Source organism: Electrophorus electricus, chromosome 25 (assembly GCF_013358815.1).
Source record: "Electrophorus electricus isolate fEleEle1 chromosome 25, fEleEle1.pri, whole genome shotgun sequence".
NCBI lineage: Eukaryota > Metazoa > Chordata > Actinopteri > Gymnotiformes > Gymnotidae > Electrophorus > Electrophorus electricus.
Window position 1 is genome coordinate 8486767 of NC_049559.1, and position 14925 is coordinate 8501691.

At 40.6% G+C, this 14925-nt stretch overlaps 2 protein-coding genes across 3 annotated transcripts in view; one reads left to right on the top strand and one right to left on the bottom strand.

Moving 5' to 3' along the window:
• itgbl1 (integrin, beta-like 1) overlaps window positions 1–6749 on the bottom strand; it is a 40925-nt gene extending 34176 nt beyond the window's left edge. The window contains 4 exon segments of the mRNA XM_027001329.2: window positions 4698–4773; window positions 4775–4901; window positions 6547–6623; window positions 6626–6749. Coding sequence (XP_026857130.2) covers window positions 4698–4773; window positions 4775–4901; window positions 6547–6623; window positions 6626–6640 — 295 coding nt within the window. The 5' untranslated portion in view covers window positions 6641–6749.
• Window positions 6750–10404: 3655 nt separating this feature from the next.
• Window positions 10405–14925, top strand: part of nalcn (sodium leak channel, non-selective) — a 72677-nt gene continuing 68156 nt past the window's right edge. For both annotated transcript variants that reach the window (XM_035522684.1, XM_027001422.2), the window contains exons 1-5: window positions 10405–10530; window positions 12660–12759; window positions 12923–12984; window positions 13511–13651; window positions 13799–13981. In XM_035522684.1, coding sequence (XP_035378577.1) covers window positions 12943–12984; window positions 13511–13651; window positions 13799–13981 — 366 coding nt within the window. In that variant the 5' untranslated portion in view covers window positions 10405–10530; window positions 12660–12759; window positions 12923–12942. The remainder of the gene's footprint in view (window positions 10531–12659; window positions 12760–12922; window positions 12985–13510; window positions 13652–13798; window positions 13982–14925) is intronic.

The window sequence follows — 14925 nt, forward strand, 5'->3', positions numbered from 1 at the left end:
GAAGAAGGAGGCCAGGGTGGAGGCATGGCAGAACCGTTCCAGACAGGAGCAGAGGAAACGCTGCTAAATTTGTGACAGCATATCGCTCAGTATTTAGTGATATCTTTATAGCAGATGAATATTACACGGTGCTGTAGTGTCATGTTTTCCCCAATGGAATCCCTTCACTGGCAACACCCAAGGCCTAATACTGGCCCTTTAATGAGTAAAAGTAAGGAAACCAATTTCTGTGTTGTAATTTGTCACCCTGCACAGGAGCTCATCCTTTGAGGAGTGTCGGTTGAGCTGTGCTTATAACACAAGGCAGATTTCAGCCAGGCAATTATTCGGCTCTTGTTCTTCACTTATTTTGTGTGGCCAAGCGTGAAATGATTGCAAGGCGCGTTGTGCTCTGCTGTGACTGGGAGGAGGGGCTCCTGTCCGGGGCAGGAGCTCGGCTCAGCTCCTCCACACCTGCCCCAAGCTTAAACCACACCACACGGCCATGATGAGGGGTGCCAGGGAGCCTGCTGTCTGTAGCAAGATCACATTACATTCAGACTAAATATAGTATGAATTACTGCTCTGGGGTTCAGCAATACCACACACCCACAGATGACCAGTAGACTAAGGTGCTGAATTTCTCGTCTCATTGTGCTTAAAGTATTATTACACAGAACTGGTTGAAAGAGAAAATCAGGCACAACGAAATATAGCTCGATTTAAAAGTCACAGCTAAGCTTTTATGAATAAACACAAAAAAATATTCCAGGCTCAGGGCTGAATTACAAGAGAACATGGTGAAATCTAGCGCTTTTTCAGGTATGTGCTATCACCAGAAATTATCAGTAAAAGTAAAGAAAACCTTTACGGACAACTAAATGAAACTAATCCCAGTGGATTTCATCACTACCAGTCATAAAAGATTTCACTAGTGGACCTATAAGCTTTACGGTTTGAATTATTCTGCTACAGCACCACCGGTGTTGTGCTAAATGCCCAAAGAGGACCTTGAGAAGACCCTTAGACATGCATGACAACTACTTTCTTCTCGCCAGCCCGAGTAAGGGCGGGGTTTCCTAGTGCACTGGTGGCCAAAGCAGATACTTGCCCAGAGGGCCGATGACCTTTCGCTGCATTTCAAAGTACAGCTCTATCCTGCTGCTTCTGCTGCCCACACTATAAACCTCTTCCCTTGGGCCTGCCAGGGCCCATATGCTAGCTCACCGGTAGCATAAACACTGCTGTTACCCCTGTACTCCAAAACAACACCATGTACCAGTAGAAACATATTTACCCCCAGCATGTACAGAGTGTTACTGTTCCACTCCAGCTGAGCTATAGTTAGGGCAGCTTCCATCAACACAGCTATCATCATCAAGTGGAGGATCTTCCAACTTCACTGGGTCAACAAATGCATGCTGGAGTTCTGAATTAAGGATAAGACAATGCACCACACTGTCTGTGTGATATACTGAGTAATTAGAGCATTCTGGGTAATAACTGCATAGTGTTTTCAGGATAACAGTTGTGTAATAGTGGAAACTAACAGGAATCATTTTCATTTGTCTGAAAGTGTTTTTTACTGAGACGTTCAACATCACTCCTCTACATCTTGGTATACACAGTTAGCTCTGAAATCCCCACACTAGTCATTCAGCATCTGAGATGTAGAGAACTAAAGCTCTTTGGTATAACGGCAAATGGCAGCAAAGAGGATCCAGTGTATATCTGAAGGATCACACCTTGCTGTTAACCACCAATTAAAATTGTAGTCTCTTCACAATCCTGAAGTTGCATTCAGGTTTTAATCTCTTATGCACTCTTTGCTAGAAGACCCACAGAGCTTTATGAGTGGAGCTATTGAACTCTGGCCCTTAGTAAAACAAAAAGATCTCAAAACAAATTCCTGACAGAACTCAGCTGGAAGCAGAAAACATGGAACGGTTCAATTTCTGTTATGTCCAAAAGAGCAAAGTCACTTTAAGTTGTGTCTGTAACAAATTATAAACATAGAATTTTCTTTTCCAGTGTCGCAAAGCCAAGTACATTGAAAACCCAGACTGACCAAATAGTTTCATAAATAGTCTAATAAATCTAATACCCAACTTTGCCATTAAAATGTTTATTCACACCTTTACATCTTTACGCAAGTGTCAGCTGTAGTACATGTTGTAAAGCACTTTTTAGGTTATTTAGGGGTGCTGTCCAGATGATAGCACTTAGCGCACCCTTGGTAGATAAAGCAAAAACAGGGCATTACACGCAGGGCCAGCCCTAGGTCAGGGTGAGTATATTGCGGGCTGGGGGGTTATAACAGGCTCTGCAGATGGAAAAGAGCTGCACTGAGGAAGATCAGAGACAGAGGAGCCAAGCCTTTTCACATGGCCTCATCCAAACCCAGCTAACTTGAGCAGAGAAGGAGAAAATATCTGCCACGTGGAATGTCTTCCTTATAAAGCGAAAACAGAGCCAAAGATAAAACCGGTCATATAAAAAAAAGGCTAAAAACAATCATTTCTATGCCCACAAGTGGGTCACAATTAAGTAAAGTCATGTAGCAGTATTTTTTTGTGGTTTTGTGGTCTTGCCTTTTGTAGCTTGTCTGCTCATTGTTGATTTGTAGTTTAGGGGGCTCATCTGGAAACAAACAAGACAAGAACGAAATATGCGGAACTGCCTGAAAAATGATGCCAAAAGAAAAGAAAAGATGGTGTCTGTGACCAAATGTGATATTTATGCACCAGAGCCAAATGTTGAAGCCTTAAGGTTAGTCAGCTATAGAAATAAGCACAAATAATAATGCCAATTATAGAAATGTGTCTTGACAGTTGACAAGAGAGATAAGACTTTTTCAGTGGTAACAGAGACATGAAAGACAACAGATATTACTGGCTTTTATAAGCCAATTTCTAAAGCAATATATTTCTAAAATGTATCGTTTACCTCAAGATGCCCGACCTTGTTACACTCTGAAATGCTGGTGATTTCTCCTACAGTTACTGGATGAGAGGCCTGCAACATGCAGGCTTTTATAGAGTAACTTTCGCTTGCCATATTTACAAACAAGCCAAATGAAATTTGCTCCATAAATAGTATAAATGATCTTTTTGCACTAGAACATCATGGGTCATTGCTCTTTCCACTCCTAACAACTCAGGCTATGATAAAGATCGCAGAGATTGTGCAAAGATTCAATAATGGTGTCATTATTGTCTGCAATCCTTATTCCTACATCATAAACATGTCTCCTCTTTGTACTTACATCATAAATAACCTCTAGCTTTTAGTTGCTTGAGGAGCGCGTAACATCCTTTGCACTGAAATTATTTGTGTTGATAATGGTCAGCATTTAACTAGCTAATGGCAGGCATCTGGTTAGAAAGACGAGACACGCAGTGTTTTGCCTGAACCAGTTACTGATTAGGTCTGACGTTAGTACACAGAAAGTCCCGTTCCATATGTGGCCTCCATTTGCAGTGTGCACAACTGCGAATGAAATCCTATTATCAGCCAGCTGCCCAAGCTCGCACTGAGGGCTGGGCGAAGCTAATGAGCTCTTCAGTAGCTCACAACCTGTCTCCGCAAATAAATCACTCGCCCTGTCTCCACACATCTCCATTAGTGTTCCTCAGCACCTATACTGTCCCACTGAGCAGACCGCGGGTGGAACAAAAAGCAGAGGAGTGTTTTTGCCAAAATCCTTCAGGTGGAACCTTATTTTCAAGGGCACAGAACAAACAAACAGCCCACTCTGAACAAACGGCTCTGTTTTTACACTTCTTTGATGCCTAATCAGTTTTTTCTAAATGCATTTGTAAAATGCCAAGATGACTGACATGACATACAAGTGGACACAATGACACTAGCACACTAGCTAAAGCAGATTTAAACACTAACTAATAATGACATGTAGGAGTTTGCTTCCAGTAACACAAATCCTTTGATCCTCAAGTTGCCTATGATGTTTTGAGAACATGCCTTTTGGCAACTGATCTGAAAATGCCTGTTTACAATTTCCACATGTGAACAGGTTAAAAATAGCACCCAGCCCAATACAAAGGGACAAAATATCACAGTTTTGAAGGACAGAACTTTCACTCCTGTACCCAAAGCCCATGTCAATAATATCCTTTCAGCACCCCTGAGAATATATCATGACTCAGAAGGGAACAGTGGCATGCTTTGAGCATTTTGCAAATGTCGCCAGTATCTTATGTCAATAAGCACCAGGAGTGTCAGGAGAATTAGAGGGTAGATTTGGGTCTTGGACAGGAACAGATTCATGCTCATGGACCAAACTGTTTCTGCAGGGCCTCCATCTATTTAAGGACAGTTACTGAAATTTCGCCCACGCTGAAGGCCTCACTATCCAATGGAAGTAACAATTAATATGAGAACTACAATTAGAGAAATGCTTTTAAAGCATATTCTCCTGTCGTCTTGCAAATATCAGCACGATTGCTCTCTTACCAAGAAGTGTTGCCGCCTCTTAAAAGCCTTGTATAATGGTTAGCGTTTCACAGAATTAAAAACCTTGGTGATATTCAAATGAGTTTCCCGTAGTTCAGAAATCAAAGACAGAACATTAAAGTCTTCCACCAAAGTTGGACATTTCACATTCTTTTTCACATCTGGTTCTGGATCCCGATGATGAGGGCCGGCCAGCAAAGGCTGCCGTATGGTATCCATTCGGAAAGATCTGGGGCGGTACTTACCACCACAGGTCTTCCCATCATATGTCGCACAGACCCAGTCGTGGCATTCACACCGTGGCCCGTAGTACTTCCCGGGGGTCCGCCACTTGGCAGATGCACACCCCACACCGGCACTCTCCCCTCCCATTGCAGATCAGCCCATCGGGGGTCCGACAGCGTCTCTGCGAGGACTCGGAGGAGATCTTGCACACTCCGCCCACCTGCCTGCAAGGCCCACCATATTCATTCAGGCTTTTCACCCTTTGACCACTTGCACCTTTGTTTATTCCAGAAGGAGTCTCAGCATGTGGGATGGATCTAGAATCTACTGGGATCTACTCTGATGAGAAACCAGACTCTGTCATCTCGACTATAAGTCATGTTTTGCTCCTGAAGTCGGTTTTAGTTGGAGACTTCCAGATAATAATCCATTTTCTAAATTCATTTTTCTCACCCTGTAAGATGAAAATATTGGCCTGTGTTGCTGGTCCTTGATTAATTGACAACATTTTGAGTTGATGTTATGCTTTATCTACTACCCGCAGGTACTTTTCTTAATAAAGTAAAAACAGCATGAGATAAGTGCTTAAGTGCACAACTCATGTATACGTTAACAGTTCAGGACAGATAAAATTTGCAGTCACCTAACTTTCACTAAATCTTGAAAGTCTAATATCAATTCAAACCACAAGGTATACTCGAAAATTTGGGCTGTATTATAAACCTTTACCAAACTATTGTGAAATCCATATGCCAAACAGATTCCACGTCTGGGGAAATGAATATGTGTTGAATGTTAGTCTGAAAGTGCTGATATTCTGCACTGTGTCAACCATCTACTGTAAACATGTTTCTGATGTCTTAACAAAAGGTACCAATCATTGGCCCCAGAGCCCCAGAGTCTGAATTTGATCAGTCTTTTCAAAACAAAGAGCGGGCAGGATTTCATTGTTTATCACTTCTCCGTACAAAGCTGCTTCTGAAAATGAGATTTTATTTCATATCAGTTGGCCATTCTAATATTATTATGTTGAAAAATGTTTAGAATGTGACATCGCTATGCTTAGTCAGATTAGCAACATTAGCCAGTGCAACGTCGTATGATTCGTAGCCTGTAATGGGATTTATGTTGTTGTTGTTTTGTATACTTTGATTAAGACTCATTCTGATTCCAACCTATTCTCTGTGACTCACAAGTAAGATTTCAAATTGGTTGCATTTGCTGACTGTTTACATAAAGGAGCAGTGAAGTTAGTGCCATTGTGCACCTGTTATGAATAAACATCAGAACGTAATTTACTGTTATTTCCCGCCCCTCTTTCAGCCTGTTTCTCCAGCACACTCATCTAAGTGCACCAAGTTAATAGTGCAAAACTCAGCTTCCCCCACAGTTCATTTAGAAATGGTCCATTAGTTCCTCTTAGAGAGAATAAAGTGTTAACATGTCAATGTTTTTGCCACTAAATAGGTACGCTTATTCAATCAGCAGGAAGGCTGCTGGTAGCATCTGCAGCAAGGCTGGAAAAATGGAAATTGTGTTGTGCCAAACCTTAAAGGAAGTGTTTAGAAAAGTTCAATAAGTGCCTGTCCTTTCAGTGCTGCCTTTGACAACACCATAAAAATGTGATCTTTGTGCTGAAAAGCATAATGTAAAAAAAAAAAAAAAAAAAGGTTTTACAAGTATCTGCAAAGCGTAAAACAAGGCGAAATTCAAAAGCAGCGAATTAGCAGAGTTAGGTACAGTACAGTCTGCGTGGGTTAAGGTACTGGAAGGCTTAAGTTCACAACTCCTTAAAAGATTTTTTTTTCACCACACCAAAATCTTGTGTGTCAGTAGAACTCAGAGGAAAAAACAAGCAGCATAACTCACCTCAGAGAATGCAGTAAACTTTCCTCAATGGCAGTGAGCAAAAGCAGGAAACAAGAAACTGAGACAGAGTTGATCAAAAAGCCTCTGCATTCATGTTTAGGTCCTGCACAAGAGTGAAATGCTTTCAGGAATCTTCACACTCTCACACAGGCGGAGATTGGGCTGGCCAAAACTGGCTCCAGCTCTTCGGAGGCCAGCAGTGCTCTCCGTGTGAGTGCCGTTGATTAGTTCCGACTCTTGCCACAAGGGTAGGAGTCGGACCAAGAGGTAATGTGCCAAAAATAAAAGCTTGGCCACTGTTGAAAGATGTCATTTGAAACTGTTTATTGACACAATTTAGCAATGTGCTTCCCCCTTGCCTTTCTTCATGCATATTTCTAAATGTGCACTCTGTGATTTAGTCAGCACAGCCGTTAAGGGTGTGGCATTATTGAAACAGACAGAAAGGTTGATAAGACTGTACGTCCTATAGCACAGCCCGAGTCCTATAATAATAGTTAATGAAGATGTTAATGTAGATATGAAGAGATTATTTATCAAATTAATTAACACGCACACACACACACACACACACAGAGTAATGCTTTTATTCTATAGTCCTCCATATGCTTCAACCAATAACAGCATAAAACAAGCATATATAACAACCAACAATAAAACAATGACGGTAGTACACAAATGAGCAAACTGCTATCTCTAGTTTTCTCATAAAACAAAAAAAATAATTTTTATTAATTAGTAAGCTATTTTGTTATAAATATTATACTCTACATGCAACTTAAACATACAATAACAACAAACATACATATAAAAAACATACCATATTTGCTTCTGATAAAAGAGAGACAAACATGACCATTAAAGGTTCAGTCAATCATTTTAGCAGAAAACAGCTGCAGCTAACTTTTACAGCTTCTGCACAAAATGATTGACAGGGTATTCCTGTAAAGATCCCTGTGCTAATTTCATACACAGTATGGGTCCACCTCTTTTTTTTTGGTGAGCCACTTTATTTTCTTGGGATTACCACAAAGACTGAATTCTTCCTCTGAAAAATTCCTCTGATTTTTTTGTGAACTAGCAGAACGTAAGGAGACTTTGTAAAAAAAGCTACCTTTATTTTTTAAAGTCATAATCAAGAATCACAGAATGCAAAGAATCTTAGAAAGTTTCCCTGGAATCTTAGAAAGATTTTCTAAAGCACTTAATGTAGGAGAGTATTCTTGCCTCCTATTCCTGTGGTCACCCTGTGAGCCTACCAGCCTGCTGCTATGGTCACCCTGTCAGCCTGCCAGCCTGCTCCTGTGGGAGCTGTGTCTGTGTTCATGCCTCCGGTAGCTGCTTTGTCGGCCTTCTCATGTGCCTCCATGTTTTTCCCATCACACTTTCCCGGTTTTTTCTTGGCCCTGGCTCCTCCTCCTTGACTTGCTTCAGCTCCTCATGCTGCTCTTTGCCTCATCTCAACACCAGCTTCTGCTCCCACCTTTGCGGGAGCTTCCTTTGAAGGACAGGCTGGGAGGTTCAATGAACCTCTGTGTAAATAAACTAGCTATTAGCTACTTGGCTAGAGCTTGCTAGGTTGCTATGCAGCTACGCGCTTTCTGTCTCAACAACATTACAGTAACATAAACTTGTTATGAAACCTTCAATGTAAGATGATCTGGTTCCAACCAACAAAAATCACAGAATATGGCTAGATAGCTAGTATAGCTAGATTCTGATAAAGTTGGAAAAAGTCCTCTGATAAAGTCCTCTTTCAAATGTCAAACTCATTCTCGATATTGTCTAAGGTCTAAGAAACATGTCGGGAGTTAAATATGTAGAGCAAACGAACAATGTGTCCGGGATATTGTTAAATATGGATGTCAACAATGCCTGCTATTCCTTTCTCATTGTGTTGTTACCTGCAGAACTGTTGAAGAGGACAAATATTCATCTGTGCAAGTCCATGTTAATATTGCATGGAGTAGATCGTGAGCTACTGTATGTAAAATTTAAGGGCATAAATATTGAACAGTCAAGAGTTTTCTGTAACAGTAATGGAACTTTTGAAATTGATCCGATTTACGACCTTGTTTTGTTTATGTGGAATTTACTTTTAAAAGATGTGACAACAGAATTTGAGGCTCATGTACTGACCTCGTCCTTACTCAACTATGCTAAGGTAAATAGTTTTCCATTCTATGGAACCTTAAAAGGCTGCGTGTGTAACTTTAAGCAGTCTTAGGCTTTTACCTAGTCCCATCATTATTTGAAGACATTTGCGTTTACAACATAATAGAGTTTAGATATTCAAGGTCTCAAATCCAACTGCTGTACCTTCACTACATCGATCAAACAAAACATATATAAGTAAACAATTTTTGATAGGTATTTAATGCTTTTATATGGCATTGATTATTGATTCTTGTTCTTATAGGTCTGCAGGGCGACCACAGCAGCAGGTGTGTAGGTCAGTATGTAATTATGTAAGGGTTCGAGAAAGGAGGCAGAAAGGATGCTAATGCTGAGATGAGCATTGTTTATTGCAGGCAAATACATAACCATTAACCATTAAATGGTCCAAGGGTGAAAAGCCATTAAAGTCAGACATGCAAACAGCACCAGAACACACAACACTCATAAGAAAAAACATGACAACTAAACATGGAAGTAACTAAGCAGGCTAAAGAGGAAACCATGGTACAGCAAACACGACCAAACATCTAATATTAACAAGCAAACAAGACTAGAAAACACAATGTTTATACAGACCAAGGAATCACAAAGAAACGAGAAACACCTGGGAACAATGAGGAGCAGAGAATGAAACAAGACGAAAGATAAAAATAAGGAACGAACCCAAAAATGAAAATAAATACACGGAAGCTGTTGCCAAGGTAAAGATGATACTTGAAGGGGCACCATGACAGTACCTTGCCATTAAGCAGCCAATCAGAGCAGGGCTTATCAATTATTCATGACCCCATCACAAAAAAAAGGAAACAAATAAAAACTATATCTGGGTATTTCTCAGCCCAGGCAGTGTCACATACCTTCTACCTAGACATGAATGACAGTTACAACACTAGTTGATTAAACAGCTCCAATGAGAAATTCCTGAAGCTGTGCCATGACCCCAGAAACCTCATACTGCTCTATGAAAATCTCTCTCTCTCTCTCTCTCTCTCTCTCTCTCTCTCTCTCTCTCTCTCTCTCTCTCTCACACACACACACACACACACACACACACACACACACACACACACACACACACACACAATGAATAAACCCTACTGTACTGTTAAAATGATATAATTATATAATTTAATACCTTCCATCATATTAACCTTTCTTTCTTTCAATGCACAAATCATAATATGCTAATAAACGATCCTCCAATCCTATTGTCAAAATAGACAAGCCAAGTCACACATGTTAAAGCCTGAAATACTGATGTTTTGTTACTAAAATACAGTAGTACCAATCTTTTAGTCAGGATGTTTACATGTTTAGTTAGATGTGCATGGGATAAATTATGAAATAAATGACTTGTAATCCAACTGCATGATTTATGCTGAATGAAATAAGAAAACGCTTCGTGTTGGGTAACTGCATATGGCTTTAAAAATATCGTTCACAAATATGCATCAGAATATCATGTGATAGCACGTTTAACCCATTCCAAAACCTGCACGAAAGCTTATGCTAAAATTATTTAAAAATATAGACCAAAATGCCCTTTTAAATTTAGGCTATCTCATAATAACGAGTACAATCTTTTCTTTCTTTCTTTTCTTTTTCTCTCTCTCTCTTTTTTTTTTTTTTTTTTTACTTCTAGGCCTTTGCGTGTCACCGAAGCCGTGCGCCGCTGTCGCTCGGGGCACGCGCGTCCTCGGCGCTGCGGTTTCTCCACGGCTGATGCCGACTGCAGCTCGAGCTGATAGAAACCCCTTAACGCACGAGCCATGCATCCAGCCCCGCACTGACCAGGACAAACGGACGGTAAGTGAGTGAGTCGGTATCCTCTGCCGTTCGCGTGTGCGTTACCGCTCACGGAAATGCGACGCGTGGATGGTTTTGGTTCGGCTCTGTGCGCGCCTACCGGGAAGCAAGCAGCGGCTGCGCAGCCTCGGGCCTCCCTTGCAAAATCGTCCTTAAGGCGGAATCAAAGACGCTCTTGCAACCTTTATCGTGCATCTCTGTGCTGTATACTGCGATTGGCAAATACGACATGAGAATATGTGTTTTTTTGCGTGTATATATTGTCGTGGTTTCTACGTAACGCGATTCATTCCGAGTCCGTGGCAGCCGTTCGCTCATCTGTTACCATAGTAACCGTGCTAAAGCAGGTGTTGTTCCTTGCAGAGGGAGGATTTTCCAAGTCTATACACGTTATCTCTACTATTAGATTTCGTGTCATTCATTTGGTTGTTATGATTGGGTGTATTGTGCATTGGGCACAATATATAATGTATTATATAGATGCTATGTAGCTGCTTCTCGTTGTTTTATGGACTTTGATCTGCTTTATACTTTACAACATTGATGGCTGTATATAGCCTAAATTAGACGTTTTTCTTTCTTTAAAATGTCGTACTTTGATTTGCTGTCAGCTGCATTTGGTCTCGTTTTCATTTTGTCTTTCCTTAAAGGCTTGATGTGAGTAGCTAGAGGGCTTTTTCTGTAGGCCTTACAAACAGGCAGAAAACTGGGGACTTAGTTTGGAAGACTTATCACCTGAAGGTGTATCTATCATTTAAAATTCTCCAATGGTGTTCCTTGGAGCATTTCTTAGCCTAGGAGCCTCCGCTCCGAGCATGTTTGCCTTATGAGTCTGTTGCCTATAAGAACAATTTGAGTCCTTTTTGATGTGTTGAGAATTTTCCAGTTCTAAACTTAGTAATTAATTTCCTATTAGTGGCTGGATATTTGCTGTGTACTTTTTGAAGCTGGTGTCTGATTTCAGTTGTTTGTCTGACCTTGATAAACAAGTAGAATATATTGCTATTGTCTTGTGTATATATAAACACTAATAAAACAGGAAGTCATGCATAAGATGCTTAGGACAGAGATTAACGTAAAAACATCTAAATATAAATTAGATAGTATCTTAATTAGCTTTCGTGCAATGTATTTATTATTTTTTTTTGGTTTTTCATTTTTGATAACAGGCTGGGTTATTTGTTAATTGATTTTTGCTTTGAACACCTATCTTGACTGGAGTTTGTTTTCCCATGTTCAGTTAAGCTTTTTTTTTTTTGGTCTTTGTGGCTTCTTCTCATTCTTATGGTGGCAGCATTGAGGCGACCACTCAACTACATAGTTTAACATGCAATACTTTACATGCTTAAAACGAGTTAGTTTGGGAAACCAGTGGATACTCACAACCATTAATGCGCACAGTGATTGCATCCTGCCCTTTTGAAAAGGTCCTTTCTCAAGAAGTGATACTAATTGCAGTTCTCTGCAGCTCACACCCACATTATTGCACTCACATCCTATAATTTTGTTTTCACTCATCCTCAAATCTCTACCAACATATGGTAAGTGTAGCAATTAAGGCCTATTATGCAGATTGCTTTTGAATATATAGTTTTTTTTAAGGAGTTTGGTCTTGTTGATAGGAAGGTGATCTAAGATAAAACAAAGACTTGGCTCATTTAAAAAAAAAACTCTCAGACTTCTGTATTTGCATTTAGTTTATTGCATTTTGTTGCCTTTAAAAAGACACTAGCATGTATTGGTAACAATTGCTATATATTTCTTCAAGTGTATGTAGTTAGCCAATCTCCTGCAATGATTTGCACGAACCGTTAAGTGTTGTAAATGGAATAAGGTGTTGACATACTGTTTTCAATTTACATTGGTATAGGCATAACGTCTTGTATATTTTACATAAAACAGCATAAACAAGTAGACATGTAAGTATTAAAACACATGTATGCTCAACATAGTTAGTGAGGCCAGTTAACTACACTGAAAACAGGTTTAACTGTTTTGTGCTCAGTCACAGAGCTAGCACTTTTGCATCTATGACATTTAACTTATATATAATGTCTATACTACTAAAATTGTAGATCTTTCAATAAATAGCCATGTATCTCTTTGATTTCACACTATCTTTCCTGTAGCTGAGTAGGCGGAGTCTCAACTCTATTGGCAAACAATCTTTCATACTGGTTTCCACCCCTCTGTATCCTGGGGATGAACGCACCAATGAGAAGCTTGACCGTGAGTCACATGGTCCAGCAATCCCATCTGTCCAGAACACCTCACTGAATGTTGCATATATGCCTTGTCTGATGTGGTGGACATTATTTGTGGATAAAATCATATTGTACACGTGGGTACACCATATATACCATGTTGACTAACTGTTGTGTGTTATTTACAGGGTATGCCTGATCGCATGTTATGTGCAGTGCTGGAGCAATTTCAGCTTTACTTTTCCCGTTGGTATGTGCGCTTTGTTTCAGTTAGTGTGTGATATCCGTGTATGTTGACTGTGAGAATGGCCCTTATTCCATTCTGTATGCAACATCAGTATTGACTGGCTGTAGGTGTGATCATATAGGTGAAGATCGAGCGTGATCTTTGCAGCAGGTAAGGCAGTGTTTTTGTGAACGGTGTTCGGTGTTCTCCATATGCTTGACCGTGTTCCACAGTGGCCATGCAAAAATACAATACAGTGTGATGCAGAGCCATGTTCCCATGTTGTAATGCGAGGCTGCAATGGAGAAATATCTCATATTTGACTTTTCCACCTTCTGTGTCTGTTTGCATGTCATTGTAGCCATACTTGCATCAGACACCTTTCATGGAAATCTGAGATCAGTTGTAGTAATTCTGTGGCTATCTAAGATCACAGCATCATCGATGTCATAGAGCTGTCAGCTGCCATTTCACACTAAACACCCTGTATAGGCACATTTCTTGATAGACTGAATAGAGCACGTCTACCGTGCCTTGGTCTGCCTTTCAGATTCACTCCCTGTATAGCACGGCTAGCCCCAGCATGCTGAAGAGGAAGCAGAGCTCACGCGTTGAGGCACAACCCATGACCGACTTCGGCCCTGATGAAACCCTCACCGACAGCGCCGATATCCTCTGGATCAACAAACCAGTGAGTGAACGAGTCATTCAAACAAGGCCACTTGTGGTGGTAGGACATAAATAGATTGTGCCTAGGTAGTTGTTGGCAGGGCTTGACGTCTTGCCGTTGCGTGGAAGGGTGTGATTTTAAGGCAGGGCCATGTCTCCCGCTCCCCAGTGGGTGCACTCTCTGCTGAGGGCCTGTGCCATAATCAGTGTCATCTCAGTGTGCATGAACACGCCCAAGACCTTTCAGCACTACCCGCCCCTGCGCTACGTCACCTTCACCCTGGACACGTTGCTCATGTTCCTCTACACGGCCGAGATGATCGCCAAGATGCACATCAGGGGCATAGTCAAGGTAACCCACCTCAACACCTCCAGCTCCAGGATGCTGGCCAGTGCATTCTGACCTACCAGTCTTTCATCTGTACTACAAGATGTATGACCTTTTCATCTGTACTACAAGATGTATGAGGAATTAAAGCTTTCCCACTGCTACCATATTCATTACCTTGTTCTTGTACTCTGTTCATACTTCGCATGGTGAAAATGTTTTATGGATGTGACATATGGTCAGGTGTATAATGTGTCTGTTTGTCTAAACAGAACTAAAGAAAACCTATTTAGCGTTTTTTGGTAATGATTTGCCGCTTAAAGATCATTCAGAATTCAGATGGATACATAGCTGTTAAGCAGCAAATAACGTGTGGAGCAACCAACCAAGACAAGCATTTAAAGTACAGGCTTGGTTAGTAGGAGGTGTTCATTTTGCTGGAGAACATTAAACTGATTCGTCTTTTTGTACTCCCTGAATTTGTGAGCGTTCAGTCTGAGTCAAGTGTTAATTAGAGGTCTGATTTTGGATCCCAGAGGGAGGAACATTATGCAACCTTTAGTTTTGTACATAATGTATTGGCTGAAACAGTGCTTAATGTGACGACTCATTGTTGGCCTCATAGACACGGATTCAGTTCTTTGGTCTTCTTACTGAGGTTCATTTTCTTCAGTCATGTCGCATGGCACTTTCAACAGTTGGCATGAGCCACATGCCTGCTTGGGTAGTCTTTGGTTTATTGGCCTAGATGTTCCTGCTTGATGGTTTTGTTTAAGATAATTGGTGTGATTTTTCTTGCTGCCAGAATAGCTCAGATTAAGTGCTGGAGAGTAATTTAAAAATACTGTTTTTGTGGCATATTATGACCTGTGAGTAATGTGTTCACAATGCAGTTTCATTTAGCATACAGAGGTTATTATTACTAAAAGGTTATCAATAAAATTAAAGTGGAATTGAGAACTGACATA